We start from the raw sequence: 20,075 nt of genomic DNA, 5'->3' as shown, positions 1-20,075 counted from the left end.
TGATGAGACTCTGCACTTGTGATGCTTCTAGGGCCTGAGCCAGATCCCTTACTATTGATGGGAATCAACTGGCCAAGAGCCTGAAGGAGCTACTCAAGGTGAAAAAAACTTAACATTCCTCCTTCCTTTACTATTTTGCTTGTTTTTTTACTTTTTTTAATTTTAGCCTTTGCAATTTCTTTACTTGCAGAATTTCTTTACTAAATACTGCTATTTACATGTATGTCATGGGGCTCACCACGCACTATAGTGGCACCTCCTGTTGGGTGTCCTGGGAATTAGCACTGCCAGGTGTTGCACTTCCTCTCTAGCAGTGTCTTTCCCCCATCCTGTGGCCCCCTCTCACTCCAGGAACTGCAGTCTCCTCTTCATGGCTTGGCCCTCTGGCCAGGTCACTAAGGTCCCCCCCTTCCAGGGAATTCAAAGTCCTTCCTCTCTAGCAGTCCTAGGCAGTCTTCCATGTCACTGCCCCATAATGCCAGCCTCAGTGGCTGGTAGGGGAACCCAGGCCTGACCTCTACTATGGGCTGCAGCCTAGGGACCCTATAACAAGCAGCCAAGGTCTCTGCATGGGGTCCTACCCCTTACTGCTGTTTCCCTGGGCTTCTTCTTACTCATTTGGCTTTCTCCTTCCCTCTCTAGCTTTCCTGCCTCCCACCACTCAGGAAGTAATTGCTGCCTATTCCCCTGCCTTCCTACAGCCCTCATCCTGCTCCTCAGCTTTATACTGACCCCGCTTGTTCCTGCCCAGCTGAGCCTACTTCTAATCAGTGGCCTGCTCCCTGGCTTCTCCTTCAGGTGCACCTAGTGGAGTTAATTGGCCTGCCTGGCCGTTTTAACCCCATTCAACTCTGTGTGGGGGTGGCTGTCTGGTCACAATGTACTTTACTCAAATGATGAAATACTCATTGCAAACATATGCCTCTGTCACAGAAGCTAGAGAACGTCAGGCTATGTAAGGACAGCCTTGGAAGTGAAATGCTGGCTACAAGACAATGCAAGTATGCTCATCCAGCCTCACTAGGTATCAGAGGGCTGAAGAGAAGGGTTATTTGCTAGAGAATGAGGTCTGAGTGGGAAATGTTCAGAGGCAGACTTGAAAGCATCCCTTCTAAGCTGAAGGAAGGCAGCATCTTTGTTGATTCATGTACAGTAGGGAGCAGGGTCAGAGCTGAGTTCCAGGGGCCTGAAACAGCTCTCATTTAAGTTCAGGGGAGTCATGGGTCAGATCCCAGAATGGACAGTAATCCATCTGCACATATGGATGTCAATTCCCTCAGCCACAAACTTCAGCTGTGGTTTTGAAACTAACTATGCTGGGCCATGCCCAGGGACTCTCCATAGGCAGGGCAGTGACTATCCTGATGAACCAAATTACTTGAATCTTTACCTCTTAATATTACAGAATGTTTTGTTAATGTAAGAGGGATGAAGACACATTCAGCCAGCCTAACCCCAGTCTCCATCACTGCACCTGCACCTGGGCAACCAGCCCTGGCGGTAAGAGTGTAAGTTAGCAGGTACAAGTTGGACATGTGCCAACCCACAGCAGGTCACAAGAATGCAGCAGTCTGTTTACATACACAAGACTGGGGTTGCACCCATTTTTGTGGATCAAACTCTTTCTGTGCACAAACCTGTGTATGTAGAAACTGACACCAGGGCAGACAATTTGGCCTTTAGTAACTTTACTGCTACATTACTGCTTGTTAAATAGGAGCCTAATCCTGCTCCCAGCATTGACATAAATGAGAGTAGGAATAGGGCCTGTGTAAGTGCAAGATCTCAGCAGTAAGGGCTGGTCTATATTAGGAAATTATGTCAGTATAATTATGTTGCACAGGAATGTGAAAAATCCACACCCAAGTGCTGCAGTTAATTCAGTCTAACCCCCGCAGCTGACAGCCCTACGTCGACGGGAGAATCCTCCTGTCAACCTGGGTTCTGCCCCTCTGGGAGGTGGAGCACCTACTCCAACGGGAGAAGCTCTCCTGTCAGCGTAGATAGCATCTTCACTGAAGCACTACAGTGGTGCAGCTGTGGCAGTGCAGCTGTAGTAGTTTATTTGTAGACATATCTTAAAGGGCCATATATTGCCATTGGGGCATATATGCAAACCCTACTGACGCTGAAGTGGTTGACATTGATAGTAGGTCTAGCATAGATAAAGGGCAGTATGTAACCTTAAAGGGTCTAATTGTCTCTTACTGCTTGGGAGGTTTCCATACATAACTCTGACTGGCTCTAGTGGGAGTTACTTAAATCTTCTGCATGTTGAGAGAGACTAGGCTTCCAACTGCAAAGGGGTCATAGCACACTAAGCTGGCAGCATGGAGGATGGGAAACAAAATAGGTGAAATGGGGTTAGGGAATGGCACAGCCTGGCTACTTCTCTGCGCAGATGTTGCATTAGTTTCAGAATAGTGTTTGCCTCTGTGGCTATAACAGCTGACATTTGCAACTGAATCTTCTCAAGTGTGCACTGGTTCTTCCTCATCAATAAAAGATACACATGAAGGCAAAACAATAAACACAAAGAATGAGGAGAGACACTGAGAGGAGAGGTGAAATGTCCCACAGAGAATATGCAGTAGCACTACTCTGTAAATCTGAAATTATTAGAAACTTTATTTTTCTGTATGGCTGTGCACTAGTGATAAGGATCATCAAAATCAGTGTACTTGCTGCCAATGGCTGTGGACAATACACACAAATAAAAATTAATGAATCCATACAAATGAAATGAAATCATCATACACAAAGGCAATCATAATCCTGAACAACCAGAATCAGGCTCTAATTCTCCCCCCACCCCAAAAATAAAAATTAAAAGAAAAAAATCCCACACTCCTTTAAAGTGAAAAATGAGTTTACAAGAAAAAACGTTAAGTATATTCTTACATGAAAACACACAACAGGATAATTGAAACCTTCCACTGCTTATCCAAAATAAGATCAAAATCTCCACCCCATACCCCAGACAATGGGGTACACCAATGTCAGACATGCCCTTCTGCTGGATCAGAAGAGGCTACCAGTGATGTGCCAGTTGTGATTTAGGGATAGGGAAAGAAAGTAAAAGTTTAAAAAAAAAAAAAGCTAGTAATGCTAAGTAGTTTCCCTGCGGGTCCTCTGTTAGATATTTCATTCATAATACATAAGGAAAGATTTTCATCTGATGTGAATTGACATCACTTCCTTGGGGGTCAATGGAGTGATGCTGATTTACACCAGCTAAAGATTTGAGCCAGTTTTAAGCCACTGGCTTGTGCGCCTCTTCCATTGGCTTTAAATGTGAAAGTATCAAAGTATCTTTACTATGTTGATCTTAGAGGAATCAGATGGGAGACATAAAGGCTGCTATACTGTGTTGTCACCCCAAACTCCTTCTTGTTTCTCATTTGCCTTGGTGAAACAATCTTTTAGGGACCAATTCTGCCACACTGCTTTATGCTGAGATGCCTCTTGCTACACAACTTAGCCTAATGAAATCCATGGGGTGATCCCTTTGCTCTGTGAGCAATGCCAGCCGTGGCTCCCCCTCCAACCTCTTCTCCTAGATCCTTCTGTGCTGCCAAGTATGCATAGAATGATTCCTCAATCCCAATGTGTCAGGCCCCATCCTCTCCCGGTTCCAATCCCCCCTATAAAGCCATTGCTTCCATGGGGAACACAAATGGAAAATGAAAGGGCCATACAGTGGATGAAAATGAAGGGAAAACCAGATCAGCTTGGAGAGCTCCTTTCGCTAGGGCGTCTGACAATGTCTGTCTTCTACATGACAACATCTACAGGACGGGGACTGTCTTGCCACCTGTGCATTGTACAGCGCTGAGCACATTGTTGGCACACAACAAATAATAAATAACAATCATCATAATTCCTAGTGTTAAATGCAATCACTGCTGGACAATGCAAGATTTGTCCCGTGTCTGGTGAAAATGCTTCGAGGTTAGAGCCAAGACCACTGAAGATCTTAGAGAAGTTACATTCCTCCAACCCCACTACTGAATTCTTCAGTCCTCAAGTAGCCCTAGATGAGATGCAGTTTTAATATCTAGCCAATCACCTATGGCTTACTGTTCAAACACGGGATTGTAGCTAAACTTCAGAGATGGTGGACATGAGAACAGAAATGGAGCGCAGCAGTGCTACAGCAGCCAATCGCAAACAACAACAATATCTGCCGTCAGTTGCAGCCAGAGAAGATGTAAAATAGCCACACTGGGAAAACTGACAAAACCCAGGCATGGTTTGCTTATTCAGGAGCTGCCACTCTTATCCCGGCTGACTAATACTTACCCCCATTGATTTCAAAGCGACAAGTCGTGGTACAAAATTCTACTCCACATAAACAAGGGTGGCAAATGCTGGCCCTTAAAATGGTATGTTATTCTTTATGGACCTGATGAAGAACCTACTGAAGTCAATGAAAGTCTTTGCACTGATTTCAGTGCCTTCTGGATCACACTATAAAGTAAATTCCTGCCTCACTGAAGTCAATGAGAGTGTTGCCCTTGACTTAATGGAGCCAGGATTTCAGTCTATAAGCCTTTATGATGAATCTTGCACAGATTTGTCCCTTTAGCATTTATATCTGCATAATTCTTTATTATTGCTTCTTAAAACCTCTGTGCAGAGTGCTAAAGGGTTAGCCATTTCTCCTCTTATCCCATTAAGAAAAAAAACCAAACCAAACCCAAACCTGGTGAAAAGAAAACTCACTCACTTCTTCAGCATCCAAGCCACACTGTTGAGTGGACTATGCTATACAATTCTATATACAGATATGGGTTGTGTCATTCATGCAAAATGTTACAAGTACCACAACAGCATTCCCAAACAGGAATATGAGACAGGAGCAATGCACTGGGGCTGGGCAGGGAATGGAGAGCAAAAAAAGTAAAGCCCACAAGAGTCTGTGAGAACTAAACCAGCGACTTGGGGGACAAAGGGTTTGGACAGGTGTGTGCAAGGCACAGCTGGGGAGTGGGGTGGGTGGGCTTGCTTATTTTGTTTGCAGGAGTAGGGGAGAGGGCATGCTGATCATAATACAGCCAAAAAATAAGGAAAAGGCTCACACTGTTCTTGTGACTCTCACCATGTCAACACTCTAATGACTGACTAATAAATGAGGCATCCAAGCAAGAGCAGCAGTGGGGTTTACATCCTATTGGTAGAAAGCTTTTGAATCCCTGAACTTCCTTTTTCAGTCCAGATTCCTGTTTCCATTCAGTGGGGACAGATCTGCATGTCCTCAGTTGATAAAGGCAAATAGATTTTTGTAAGAAAGTCATGAAGTCCCTTATTCCTCTCCTTCCCTTCAGCACTCGGCTTCTGAACAGTTAGCCTGGCCCCTGCATTACTGAAAAGCCCAAATTACATTTCAGACCAGTCTTTCTGGAGGGTGAGGAGTGGGGAGGGGCCGGGGGGGAGCAGCAATAAAGTCAGCACTGTATGCTGTTATAGGTAGCGTTGCAAAGATGGCTCTACATCCATGCCTCCTTTAATATGCTGCAACCTCTGGTTAGGAATCTTGCTGAATTCTTACTCCTACCTAGTACAAAGAATGCTCCAAAGCTGCATTCCATCAGCAGGTAAGTGAACATGGCAAATGTCTTTTCTTTTTCCTCTGTTCATTATACATAATGTTATATCTCTATCTATACCTATATAGCTTTCTATATAGATACATATAGATATCTATCGATATATGGACTATCGCTGATTGTTCCTTCAGAAGCCCTTTATGTGGCAGTAGGCTTCCAGAGATGAGAACAATATGTACAAGAGCCAAAGGAGCACAAAGAGGGATGATGTCAGAAGTTTGGCAGTCCGCGGCCCGCCCAGCTCACCTCCAATATCCGGTCTCCGCCGGTAAAGCAGCACACCCACACTGATAAAAGCAAAAATGGTAAAGAGGGTGACGGAGAAAGCCAAGGTGCCGGGGGAGACGTGGAACTCTTCCCCATTTGCTGCGTGGTAGATGGCAGCGATGGACCAGGCCACACCAATCCCCAGGAAGACATTCACAGCGTTGCTCCCAGTGACGTTCCCGATTGAAGCGTCGGCATATTGATCCTGCGTAGCTGCCACTTTGCTGGCAAAAGTGTCTGCAAAGCAAAAAGAAAAACAGCCAGTCAGGTGGCAATGAAATAAGTTGCCTTGGAAACAACTTTCATTGCAAGGCCTTTCCTACTGGAGTACAGTGCTCCTGAAAAATTGGTCTAGATAACAGTTCAGGTTCAAGGGTACGTCTACACTGCCAGTGAAAGTGTGACAGTAGCATGGATGGCTAAACCCATGCTAGCTTGAAGCTAGCTAGCAAGGGTAACAATACTAGGGTGTGTGTGGTGGCATGAGCTTCAGCCTGGGCTAGCTACCCCAGTACAAGCTTGCCAGGGACCTGGGGAATATGCCCAGACTGACACCCTGCTCCTGTAGCTCCACAACTATTGTTATCCCTGCTCACTAGACTAAAGCCAGCACAGGAATGCCCACCTATGGTGCAATCACACCTTTGCCTGCAGTGTAGCCACACTTCCCAGAGACTGTATCATGAGGAAGCCTCTAGCTACCTTTGGAGTGACAATCAAGGCCCTGTGTAAGGAAACCTAAACCCTTGGAATAGGAAGCTTTTCCTGGGGAGAACTGTCCCAGATTCTAACCCCACCCCCCCACTCCCAATGCTCCCTGCAAGAATTAGAGGACCCCAGACAAAACAATTCCTAGTCCCTTCCCCCAGGTATACTCTCCCAGGTATACAGTCTTCCCACCACCTCAGACCTCCATTACACATGAGTTGCTGGCTCATGGCTTCCTCCTTAGAGAAAACAAATGCTACAAGAATCTACTGTCCTCTCCCGAAAGGCTGTAATAAATGCTTCCACAAGCTATAGTATCTTGGACCATTGCTGTACATAATGTAGCACTTTTTAAAGGTGGCTACTCATATGGCAGGTCTTTTGCAGCTGCATGGGTTTCTGGGAGCTGGCTTTCATGGACAACAGCAAACCAGACAGCATTCCTTGGATGTGGGTTTATCTGGAGAGGTGTGTAACAGGCTGTTTGCAGGTGGTGGCCCTGTGAGGAAAGGGTAAATTGGTTCTGCTGACTCACTGAGGCAAGTGAATCTTCACTGCACTGATGGAGTGAGGATCTAGGGTGTGTGCTGAGCAGTCCTAGGGGAGGAATTCTCGAAACAGCACAGCCTAGGGAGGAGGTTTGAGCTGAATTTGATGTTATGTTGTTAATTTCTCTGGGCCAGACTCTGCCACTCTTGCTCATGTTGAGTATGACGTGACTCTGCAATTAGTCCTATTGAAATTAGTAGGAGGAAAGATGGGCTTTGGAGTGAGAAGATTCACTCGTCAGGCTTTTGCAAATATCTGAACAGCTCTAGGTAAATTTCTGTGAATTACAACACAAAGGGGACTTCATGATCTCCTCTGCTGTTCTGTTGTCCTTGTACATAGTGTGCTGAGGCATGTAGCAGAAGAGATGCTGTCCATGCCAGTCAAAAGCCTTGCCATCCTGCATGGCCATTTCCTGGCCTCAAGGGCAAATTACCTAGAGTTCCTACTCAACCCAGAGAGACTCCCACTTGAGGGCAGGCCCCCCTGCTTCAGTGTGTAACCCAATGAATACCCCAGTTAGTGAAGCCTCTACAAAAAACCCTGGAATGGTACCAAGTTAGAATGAATAAATTCTGACGGTGCTTGTTCAGCTGAAGATGTCAGTGCCTTCCAAAGGAAATGCAGTGGCCAGTAGCCATTTACAAGATCAGCAAACACCTGTTATGCAGCAATGATGTACATGTATAATGGGCCCGATCCTGCACTCCTTGAATTTAATGGCATACTTTCCATTGATTTCCGTGGTGCAGGATCAGGGCCGGAGCACCTCATCCTGGGATGCTTTGTGCTCAGTTGTGCCTGTCCTTTGTGCGGGTGGACAAGAGCAAGGGGGCACAGGGCACATTCCCTCTCTGCAGCACACCCCATGCAAAGCCCAGGGACAATTGCAGTCCCAATGCCTGAGGAAGGATAGGAATTTCTCCCTTGTGTACTTGGGCTCAAAAACTGACCCCAAATGAGGGAGATGCAAAGACATTTAATCAGATGCCATAAAGGCAAGATAGAAGAGGCAAAACTAGGACAGCTAGACTCTTTGTGCTTATGCTTGCCTCTTCATTATTCACTCAGCCCTGCCTCATTGCATGGCCATGGACTGAGACAGGGGCCCTGTAGGGAAAAGGCCGTATTATAATGCACACATACAATGGGGCATAATTAAGGTTGTGCAGACACTTTCCATGATGGACCAGTTTATGCTGGTGAGAGAGACAAGCGTTTGAGCTTATATGAGCTCTTCTTGAGGTCTGGGAAACATATTCAGGCTCTGGTCTACACTACAGAATTAGTTGAGTAGAACTATGTCGCACAGGGATGTGAATACACCAATGCACCAGTGTAGACAGCACTATGTTGGCTACCGCCTCTCAGGGATGTGGATTAATTACGCCGATGGGAGAAGCTCTCCTATTGGTGTAGGAGTGTCTTCACTTAAGCACGACAGCAGCATAGCTGCATTGTTGCAGCTGCGCCAGTGCAGCGTTTTAAGTGTAGTCCTGCCCTGAGTACATTTCCCAGACCTGAAGAGCTCGGTGTAAGCTCAAAAGGCTTGTCTCGCTCACCAACAGTAGTTAGGGCCAGTAAAAGATATTACCTCACCCACCTGTCTCTCTAATATCCTGGAGATAACTGACAGAGCTACAACAACACTGCATATTTTTCATGATGTCATTCCCTGATTTCTGAGTGCTTCAGTTTGCAACCTTACTTTTCTTTGACTGAAGGATTTTTGTAATGGAATTTTATACAAAGGCCTAAAACCTAATCCTGTAAATTCTTCCACATAGGTGAATGGATCTCTGTCTGCAAGTAGAGCCCACTGATTTTTTTTTGGATTCAGCATCATCTGTTTGCTGGATTGGACCCTCTATATTTAAAATGTCTCTCCTCATCCTAAAGTCTTTCCAATCCTCTAATGATTTCCTTTGCTTTCTCCTGGCTCTTTCCTATTTCTGCTAGCTTCTTTCTGAGATAGGGTGCCCAAAGTGAGGACATCAGTTTATTTGTTGGTTTTATAATCTCATCAGCATCACTCTCCATCCCTTTCTTAAGAAAGCCTATTATCATCTTGGTGTTTTTGATCACTATTGAGCAGAAGTTTACATTGAACTATCATGCCAGGCTGATATTTTTTTCCTGAATGTTTGGAATTAATTTAGAACCCTTCTGAGTATGAGTTGCTCAGATGATTATTCCACTGTGCAGTACCTTGCTATACTATATTTCTGCTTGACATAACCTTGCCCAAACAGCTAGCTTTGTAAATTCCTCCTAAAGTACTAGGCTATCTTGTCTAGTCTGACTAAACTCAGTAATTTTGTGTACTCCAGATATTTTTTTGCCTTGCAAGCAAGGCATCTCACATTTCCGTAAAAGGTCTCTATTTAACGTTAGCTCAAAGGATGGGACCAGATTCAATATTCAATATAATTGATATAGCTCGTCGAAAATTTTTAAATCAAAACTTTGTTTTCAATGGGAAGTAGGGCTGTCAACTCAATGAAAATCTTGGCAGAAGTGACTGTTTTCCTTAAAGCATTTTGAGTTTTCATCAGAATGCAAGACACCTAAAAACTGAAAAATTTTGTCCAAAAATTGATTTCTTGGGGCAATTTTCAGCCAAGAAATTTCTGGTTTTGTTTTGTTTTTTTAAATGAAAAGCTGAAATCTTCAGTGGAAAATTTTGACAATTTTTAGTTGAAAACTTCTCCTACTTCCTGTTAGATTCATAGAATCTAAGGCCAGAAGGGTTCACTGTGATCATCTAGTCTGACCTCCTATATAACACAGGTCAGAGAACTTTGCCAAAATAATTTTTAGAGCAGATCTTTTAGAAAAACATCCAATCTTGATTTAAAAATTGTCAGTGATGGAGAATCCACTGTGACTGTTGGTAAATTGTTTCAATGGTTAAATATACTCACCATTAAACATTTACATCTTATTTCCAGTTTGAATTTGTGTAGCTTCAACTTCCAGCCATTGGACTGTGATATATCTTTCTCTGCTAGACTGAAGAGCCGATTATTAAATATCTGTTCCCCATGTGGGTACTTACAGACTGTGATCAAGTCACCTCTTAACCTTCTCTTTGTTAAACTAAATAGATTGAGTGCCTTGAGCCTATCACTATGAGGTATGTTTTCTAACCATTTAATCATTCCTGTGGCTCTTCTCTGAACCCTCTTCAATCAACATCCTTCTTGAATTGTGGGCACCAGAACTTGAAGCAGGATTCCAGCAGCAGTTGTACCAGTGCCAAATACAAAGGTAAAATAACCTCTCTGCTCCTCCTTGAGATTCCCATGTTTATGCAACTCAAGATGGATTAGCTCTTGTGGCCACAGCATCACACTGGGAGCTTCTGTTCAGCTGATTATCCATCACGACCCCCAAATCTTTTTCAGTGTCACTACTTCCCCAGACAGAATCCCCCATCCTGTAAGTATGGCCAACATTCTTTGTTCCCAGATGTATCAATTTACATTTAGCTGTATTAAAATGCATACTGTTTTCTTGCACCCAGTTTACGAAACAGTCTAGATCACTCTGTATCATTGATCTGTCCTCTTCATTATTTACCACTCCCCCAATTTTTGTCAGCTGCAAAATTAATAAATGATCATTTTAGTTTTTTCTTCCAGATCATTGATAAAGATGTTAACTAGCAGATACATCTAAGAACAAAGAATGTTGGCCATTCTTACAGGATCGGGGTCTCTATTCAGGTAGCAGTGACTCTGAAAAAGAGAGGGGAGTCATGGTGGATAATCAGCTGAACATGAGCTCCCAGTATGATGCTGTGGCCATAAGGGCTAATACAATCCTGGGATATATAAACAATGGGAGTAGAGAGAAAAATTGAAGAGTTTGCAGAAAAGAGCCACAGAAATGATTTGTGGGCTGGAGAAAATGCCTTACAGTGAGAGATTTAAAGAGCTCATTCTGTTTAGCTGATGGTTTGAAGTGACTTGTTTACAGTGTATAAACACCGTCACGGGGTGAAAATACTGGACACTAAAGGGCTCATTAATCTAATGGAGAAAGGCAGAACAAGAACCAGTGGCTTGTGGCTGGAAGCTGAAGCCAGATAAATTCCGATTAGAAATAAGGCACACATTTTAAACACTGAGGGGGAATGAAACTTTGGAACAAGGGAAGTGGTGGATTCTCCATCGCTTGATGCCTTGAAATCAAGACTGGCTGCCTCTCTGGAAGGTGTGCTTTAGCCAAACACAAATTATTCTTCAGTCAAGCACAAGTTATTGTGCTCAGTACAGGAGAACTGAGTGAAATGTTATGGTCTCTGATATACAGGAGGTCACATTAGGTGATCTGAAATTCCCTTCTGGGCTTAAACTCTGTGAAGCTAATTATCTTCTGTACTAAACTCTAGAGATGGATTTTATCAAAGGTGGTTTGAAAGTGCAAATAAATTATATTGATCCATTCTCCCATATTCACTATTTTGTGAAACCCTTAAAAGACTATAACAGAGTACAGAGACTTTACAAAAGTGATTGTAGTTTGTCCATAGTATTTCATTTTCTTTTAAGTGTTTTTATAACTTTAATTATAGTTTCAATTAATTTGCCTTGTTAAGTATTCACATGTTTTGTTCAGACCAGAAAGCTTCAGTAGTAAACAAACATGCATCTTTTCTTATTGTTACGGGGAAAATAGTGTTGCTTATGGCTGAATTAGGGTCTTTTTTCAACAACACTCAAAGGCAATGCCATGAGCTATTCAAGAACCATGAATGCTTATGGCATTTCTGTGCTCTCAGGTCACCTTGGATGAAATATATTGCACAGCAGCTCACCATAAGAAAGTATCTAGTTAAAATTTCATTTTTATTTTTATTCTGCTGAGGGTTTCTCTTAAGTGTGCTCTTCTCATAAGGTTTGAATGTGAAGTTGTGAAATTGCAGCTGGAAGCAAGAGTCCCCTTTTTATGTAAAGAGAAGGCCAATTCCAATAAATATAGTATGAAGATTAATTTACAGTGAAAATCAAAAGCTCACTTTACTCATATGAACATTGCTGTGAAATTTTATATAATTGCTGGGAAAAAGGAGAGAAAATTTTGCTATATCATCTCTTTGCAGCTTCCCAATTTAATAATTATAGTTTGTAATTGATTTCAAAATTACTAGGCTTCTCCAGGCTTATCTATGCTGCAGTTACAGGATCTCCTGTCTGATGCTCCGTTATAGTCATTGTGTGTGAAGCAGAACAGGCAGAAGCTTGGGGAAAAACACACTCAGCTTGTTTGATTAGCTAAAGGCACAAAGAAAGGAAGAAGACAGCTTTGCACCTGAAAATAATAATTTATTTCTTACTTTGCTCTTAGTAATAGAATTTGAGGTGTAAACTGCAGCATTATCCCAGGGGAGACACTAGGGTTGTGCTGGGGGCGGGTGGTGGGAGGAAAGTAGTGAAATTCTAAATTGAATTGTCTGCATTTCATTACAAAGCTATACTGAAATCAATGATAGCTAGGCACCGAGGAGCTTTTGAAAATTCTGCAAGGTGTGAAAATATCTTTTTAACTTTGGCTCTAAGTCAGCGGTTCTCTACCGGTGGTACGCGTACCACCGGTGGTACTTTGCAGAAGGCTGGGTGGTACACGAGCCGTACCGCGCTGCCGAATCCGCCGCCGGAAGTACCCACCCATCCACCCACGGGAAACCCTGCTGCTGAAAAGGGGCAAATGGCAGAAGGGTTTCAGTGGAGGGCATTGTTCCCCCCATATAACCCGCTGCCGCCGCAAGTCCCCCCGCCGCGAAACCCCGCCACTGCCGAAAGTCCCCCCCCCCCTTTTTTTCCCGAGTGGTACTTGGGAAAAAAAGGTTGAGAACTGCTGCTCTAAGTAATTTGCCCAAAGCCTGTAGCTGCAACAGGTCTTGAACTTGGGTCTCCTGAGTGTTGTATGTAAGATACAGGGGGTAACTGTCTCACTCTACATAAGACTGGTGAGGGCTCAGTAGGAGTACTGTGTCCAGATATGGGCGTCACATTAGCAAAGATGTGGACAAATTGGAGAAAGTCTAGAGGCAAGCAATAAAAATGATAAAAGGTTTTGAAAATCTGACTCATGAGGAAAGGTTAAAAAAAAAGCTGGGCATGTTTAGTCGTGAAAAAAGAAGACTAAAGGGGGACAGGTTACATTAAGGACCACTATAAAGAGGGTTGTGATCAACTGTTCTGCAGGTCCACTGAAGGTAGGGAAAAAAGTACTTGGCTTAATCTGCACCAAGGCAGATTTAGGTTGGGTATTAGGAAAAGCTTTCTCACTGTAAGTGTAGCTAAGCTCTGGTACAGGTTTCCAAAGGAGGCTGTGGAATTCCCATCACTGGAGGTTTTAAGAACAGGTTGGGCAAATCCCTGTCAGGGAGGATCTAGGGTTACTTGATTCTGCTTCAGCACAGGGCTGGACTTGACAGCCACTCAAGGTCCCTTCCAGCCCGACTTTCTGTGATTCTACGCCAAAGTCTTGACCATAAAACAAAGCCCCCCTGCTCCTGCTCACTTAACTACCAACTTTATTTTCTCCCTAATACCAGATGCTAATCCACGGCCAGGAAATGACACGTCTCATTCAGTCCCTTTGCCAAACAATGACTTTTTCTTTTTTGCAAAAGGTCAATGTGGGAGAAGTGATGGGCGGAGTGCGGACAGAGGCCATTCTCCTCCCTCTCTTGGGCTGGTTTGGCAGACCCCTGCCGAGCTACCCATGTAGAGAAGATATGCTGCTAGAGGATCCCCCTGCTTCCTGCGGGTCTTGGAAATCCCATTTTGAGAGATTCTCCGCAGAAAAAGGGGGCAGTGAATAAGTCTTTGACCCAGCAGCATCTAAGTTTCTGCTTCACTTTAAGTACATGAGTACAGTTAATTGCATTGTAGTTGATGGGGCTACTCATGTGCTTCAATGTAGCAGCATGGCTGGCTTACATTCTTTGCTGGATCAGGGCCTAAAGGAATGCAGATGGGCTCACCAATGTGCAGCAGTGCTGGAAGTACAATTTGATACAGTGGCGCCTCCCACACAGAAGAGTTGGGGACAAAGGTGACAACATAGAAGGCAGGTGCCTATGCAAGAGGGCACAGTTTGGCCCTTAAGCCATATATTAAGCAATAGGAAATGATTAGGCATTGTTCTGTGAATATCCACTTGCAGTTTTTAATACATGAAAGATTATTGTTAGGCCAGACCCTTTGTGTTCTGCATTTTGCCTCTCTGTAAGTGATAATTAAAACAAAGGGCTTAGCTTTTTATTACAAGTCATCTGAATCTGACACTGCACTGTGCGTTTGCCTGCCCTCCAGTCCACCACAATGCTGCAGAGCACAGCCATTTACCACTGGTGTGCATCTTGAGCCTTATAGGCGTAGAAAAGTTGTAAGTGATGTTTAGGTCATGCAATATGGTTCATAAAGAACTCATTATTGCAAATAAATGAAAAGAGACATCTCCACAAACAGTGGAATTGTCTGTCCTGTAGCTCAGTAAAATAACTTTAGTTTTGTTAGCCCTTCTGGAATCCCACGGGACTCCTGGCTGCTGAATGCTCCCTTGCATTGAGGGGTTCTGTATGAGCACCTGTGTCATTGGTTTTATGTAGCATTGCCAACTCTTGCAATTCTATTGCGAGTCTTGTGATATTTGGTGTTTTCCTTAAAGACCCAGCTCCTACAGGCAGGTGATTTTGAGATCATGTCAGCTTTCTATTTAAAAATACAATAATTTCTAGCTCTTGTGGTTGCAGAGAAAAGCTTGACAATGTGATCTTTACAGGCTCTACAACCAGAAGGCAAATAAAACACTGCTTCTGCCCCCCAAGTCTATTATTTTTAAGTCACTATCATGACTGTGCATGGTCAAAATATATCTCAGTTTGACTGGGGTTGTCATGTTCTCTTGGAAGTCAGTTCTGCCAGCTTGGCCCAGCCCTTAGTAAGGATAGGAAGAAGCTGCATGACTAGAGGGAACAGTGGAGACATTCTGACACAGGAGACACAAAGCAGCCTGGAGCAACCAGGTCCTTAGGATGTAACCTCTAATTTGTGAGTTTGCTTCCTTGATCACCCTGCTTGATTTGGTCTCCTAAAGGACGGCAGAAAGCTATGGGGGATGGAATTATAGGAATACTAGTATCGGTTGAGCTTACTGTGATAGGAAGAACAGTCTCTTTTTTCCTCTCTTAGTCCCCTTTGCTAAGTCTCAGCTAACCATGACTGCTTTTGAGGCAGTCTAATCAGTCTGAGACTGAACTCCAAACAACGGGCATTAGAGGACTCTTCAGATGTTTCATTAGAAACACTTCTAGCAGCTATTCACACTCAACAACCTAATTTTGATTCATCGGGATCAAAGCTGAATCTGGTCTCTGTCAGAGTTGTTCCATGCAGAACAAAGGACCTGAACGTGGGAAAAATGTGTGAGAGCTCAAGGGAGAAGATTAAAGAAGCAGAAGTTCAGAATGAGAACATGGTACTGCAATTCTGGTGGGGATTTGAATAAAAGACAGCAATTTTCTACACTGAAAAGCTGAGGCCACGGAAAACTTCGTAACGCTTACAGAGATATTAGGTATTGTGGAATCTGTGGAAGAGAGGAGTTAGTTATTTGAAATAATTTCCAGGGTATTGAATTCCCTTCCCAAATTTCAGCTTTCTACATTATTTGATGTCTAAAAATATTTTTCATACCTCTTAAAGTTCTCCCAGTTTAACAAGTTGCCTTCTTTGTCTCAACAAGAATGGTTACACAGTAATTTTAGCAATATGGTAATATGACTACTTTCCTCTATATCAGCAGAACCACTCAAAATTGTACCAAATAGAATTCTTGTCTCTAGGTTTCCAAGTTTTCAGCAAAATCGAAGCTTATTGAAGATTTTTAAAAATCACTTTTTTTTGTAAACTATGATTTATTTTATCCACACAATTAGTTCAAAAGGATGCTTGTTGAAATAGAGATAGGGTGACCAGATTGCAAGTGCGAAAAATGGGGACACTTTTTTTTCCAGGGAGAGGGGGCATATTTGTGTATATAAGACAAAACCCCTAATATTGGGATCATCCTGATAATATTGGGATGTCTGGGCACCGTAAATGGTATGGGTCTTGATGAGGCTGTGTCAGTTAATTTTTCATTACCTGACTATGGTGGGTTGTTGGTTTTTAAACTGCTTCTTTTCTTTTGCCATTTTTTTGTTTCCAGTGTGTCTACCACTTTCCATGCCCAGATGTAATGGGCCCAGTTCAGACACCCTTCCTCACACTGACTAGCTCACGAGCAGTACCAGTGGATTCTGTAAGGAGTTGGGTGGGGTTGGACTTTGTTGGGAAAGGGCTTATGTTGGGGAGTATAAATTGAATTCAGTGATATTGATGTTATTGGGGTATTGTGAGCTGAAGGGGAGGGGAATAATTGACAACATCTGTATTTGAAGAACAGAGAGCAGGGGCATAAAGGTAAGGCCATAAGGGACCACCCGGTCATCTAGTCTGATCTCCTGCATTGCACAGGCAACTAAACCCAATCCAGTTACCCCTGCACTGAGCTCAATAATCTAGGTTAGACTAAAGTATTACAGCCCTCAGGAGCCTAAGATGCAGGCAAAGAAAATTGCTAGAGGTATCTCACACAAAGGGCATATGAAAGATACTAGGATAGAAAAGAGAGAAAGACAGCTTAGTTGTAACATTCTTGCTACATATATTACTCCAGGAGGAATTCTGCGCCACTGTGCAATACAGAATTTGTGCAGACAATGTTCTGCACAGAATTTCCACCCTCCACCCAAAATTGGCACTGCAGAGCTGCTGTTCGCCACTAGGGGCTGCTAGACCCGGAAGAGCAAAGCTCCCAGCTCGCAAATAGAAGACACTGCCAGAGGAATGGGCGTGGAGCTGGAGGATTTTCCTTGCGCACTGTGAAGGAAAGAAGTGGCATGCAGGAAACTCCATACTAGCCCAGGACCCAGCATCAGGCTGTTTCTGCCTCTGGATCCCTAGGCTGTGGGGGTGGGGGTGCAATAGTCTGGGCTGGGGGGTGCCCCTGTAGCTGGGCTCTGGTGGAGGTGGTGCGGATATGGAGGGCCCCATGACTGGACTCTAGGGGGAGGAATGCAGGTGTCTTGGCTAGGGGGCCTCGTGGCTGGACTCTGCAGGGGAGGAGGAGGCAGAGAAACAGAAACTGGATTGTAGTAGGGGTTTCTTTAACTCTCTACTTCCGGGGGAATCTTTTTTGTTGTCTGTATTGTTACAGCCGTACTTGCTGACAGGTATTTTGAAGTAAATTACCAAAATAATTGAAACTGGCATTATTGTCTAGTGTTATTTTGACAAATAAAATATGCAGAATTTTGCAGAATTTAATATATTGTGTGCAGAATTCTTAATTGATTGGTGCAGAATTCCCCCAGGAGAAATATACAAAATCCTCTTACAAAGGGTCTCAAGGTACTTTATGCTCATTTATAGCCACAGCAGCACAGCGCCCCCTAGAGATAGGTATTATTCCTCCCATGTAACAGATTGAAATACAGGCAAAGAGAAAAATTAAGGGCAAAATTATGGCCATTCGAGCAAGGACGTGTTAGAGTAGGGAGAAGACACAGGGAGCTCTCCCCCCAACCCTCAACATGTCTACCAACCATGGTTTGGCTGCAGGCACAGAGGGTGAAAGCATGTGGCCTGCTAGCAGAGAGGGCTGAAAAATGCAGGGTGTTTTGTGGGGAAAAAATGATAAATTTACTTTTATGAACAAATATGAACATTTCAATGAAAAAAATGTTGTTTTTTGCTTTTTCCCCTACAACTTTTTCAGAAGCAAAATGGGGTGGGGAGGAAGGACCAGAGAGGAAGGAAAAAACTCCATTAAACAAAAAGAATTAAAAATAATTCGGGGGGTTTGCTTTCTCTCCTTTCTTTTAAATCTTGAAAAAAAAATTCTCAGCAAAAATTTTTTCTTTTCCTTAAAATAACTTTTTGAGGGGAGGGGAAAGGGGTGTAAAAACCTTTGGAATGACAAATTCCAATGCGCTGTAGCTTGCACTGCTGTCAGCACTAGCAGGGGCATCTGGATGAAATGAGCGCACAGCAATAGCCTGGTGCCCCTTTCACACTAATAGGGCAGCACTTAATGGGGAAAAAGAGCAGAAGCAGCCTTCACCCCTTCTTGCTGTAGCTCTTGAGGCATTGCTGATGTCTCACAAGGGGATAATGCCACTCAGGGTATGTTGCCACAGCAGCTGGGAGCATGCTTACTGGTGCGGGTAGTGGACACATGCTAATGATGCGTAAGGTAGCATACTAAAATAGCAGTGTGGCTGCAGCATCTTTCATTAGCTCCCTGAGCACAATCCTGCTGCCCTCCGGCTTATGTAATCGGGGGCTAGCACAAGCCATTGCCAGTCCTGCCATGGCTAGTCTGCGATTTTTAGCTCATTAGCTGGAGTGGAGCTCCAAGCTGCTGTTTAGACTGTGCACTGGTTTTTGTCCCCGACTTCCCTTCTCATTCCCAACTGCCTCTGAAGAGGCATAATTTCACCTTAAAGCTTTGTCTACACACAGGTTTTGTACCAGTATCAATAGGTCACAAGCTCCCAGGGACTGTCTTTTTTCCTGTATTTGTGACTGGGGCTCCAAGTGCTACTGCAATCCAAATAATAAATAATAATCATAATATATTAGTTGGAAACCAGTATACACAAAGCAACACAAGGTCTTCTGTGAATGCAGTTATACCAGCATCAAGGTGCTTACACTGGTAAAGCTTATTCCTGTACATTTACAATATATCAATATAAGCACCTGCATATTGGAATAACTGCATCTCTTGTTGCTGCTTTAACTATCTCTATTTTTAAATCAATATAAATAAAACACTGTGTGTAAAGCAGTTCGAAGTGACTTTCTCAAAGTCGCTCAGAAAGAGCCAGGAATAGAATCCAAGTGTCCTGAGAACAGATTGTGCATCTTAGCAACAAGACAGTCTAGTTAAAGGAGAAAAAAAATGAACAGTCCAGTCAAGAGGAAGGAATAAAATTATAATAAAAAAGAAAATAGGCCACAGAATAAAAAAAAATATCCCAAGCCCAACAAACTAAGTTATATTATTAATAAACCTCTTTACTTTTAGGGTGGAGAGTGACTTTTATTTAACATCCAAGTGTCTGTACTTTGCAGCAACATCATTTCTACACTATTTAAAAATGACACATTGGGAGTAATGTCATATTGAGTTTACACTGACAGTGAACTTCAGTGTAAAAGAACATATTATATGTTGGCTTTTACCTTGAATATATGGCAATAGCAAGCACATAAACATCACAAACCAACCATTATGTTAACACTGTTTTGCAAAACCCTGTGTAATACTTACTACTGAACAAAAATAAAATCCTGCACAAAACATGTTAGCATCAGCAATGGATCTTGACTGAAGCCCTTGTTCTGAAATATCTCAGTTCTGGTTGTATGGGGTTAAAAAAAAAATCAGTTGAAGCTCTCCCCCCCCATTTCTGGTTTTAAAAACCAACGCTGATCCAAAACTGTTATCCTATCCACTCTATTCCTCCTCTTTGGTGGTTTGGATAATATAAACCTCAGATCTCATCCAGGCCTGGCTTTGGTTTGGAAAAAATAAAACCTGACTAATGAGGTTTTGTAAAAACAAAACACAAGACTCCTTGGCCCACTTCTAATTAGCGCTTAGCATCATTTGTTGAAACACTGATTCCAGTCATGAGCTCCCTTTGACAAAGGGTCTAGTAACATCCAATGCCAACTAATAGGAGGTAGGGAACATGGTGCTATTGGCTCCATGACACCCTTTCCTCCTGGTCCTTTCTGAAATCTACTGTCAGGTAGACCTCTCTTCCTATCCCCAGCAGCCAGCTGGCAGCACCCGGCCTGTGGAACATGACCA

The 20,075-nt window shown here is 43.3% G+C and overlaps 1 protein-coding gene across 5 annotated transcripts in view; it reads right to left on the bottom strand.

Annotated features, from left to right (window-relative positions):
- Positions 1 to 223: 223 nt before the first annotated feature.
- Positions 224 to 20,075, bottom strand: part of SLC8A1 (solute carrier family 8 member A1) — a 329,809-nt gene continuing 309,957 nt past the window's right edge. For all 5 annotated transcript variants that reach the window (XM_067532902.1, XM_067532906.1, XM_067532905.1 and 2 more), the window contains one exon: positions 224 to 6,113. In XM_067532902.1, the coding sequence (XP_067389003.1) occupies positions 5,737 to 6,113 (377 nt within the window). In that variant the 3' untranslated portion in view covers positions 224 to 5,736. The remainder of the gene's footprint in view (positions 6,114 to 20,075) is intronic.

Source organism: Emydura macquarii, unplaced genomic scaffold, assembly GCF_026122565.2.
Source record: "Emydura macquarii macquarii isolate MOO-44397 ecotype Brisbane River unplaced genomic scaffold, CSIRO-AGI_Emac_v2 contig_3305, whole genome shotgun sequence".
Lineage (NCBI taxonomy): Eukaryota > Metazoa > Chordata > Testudines > Chelidae > Emydura > Emydura macquarii.
Note: the sequence above shows the minus strand (reverse complement) of the source record. Positions and strands in the feature narration are given on the sequence as shown.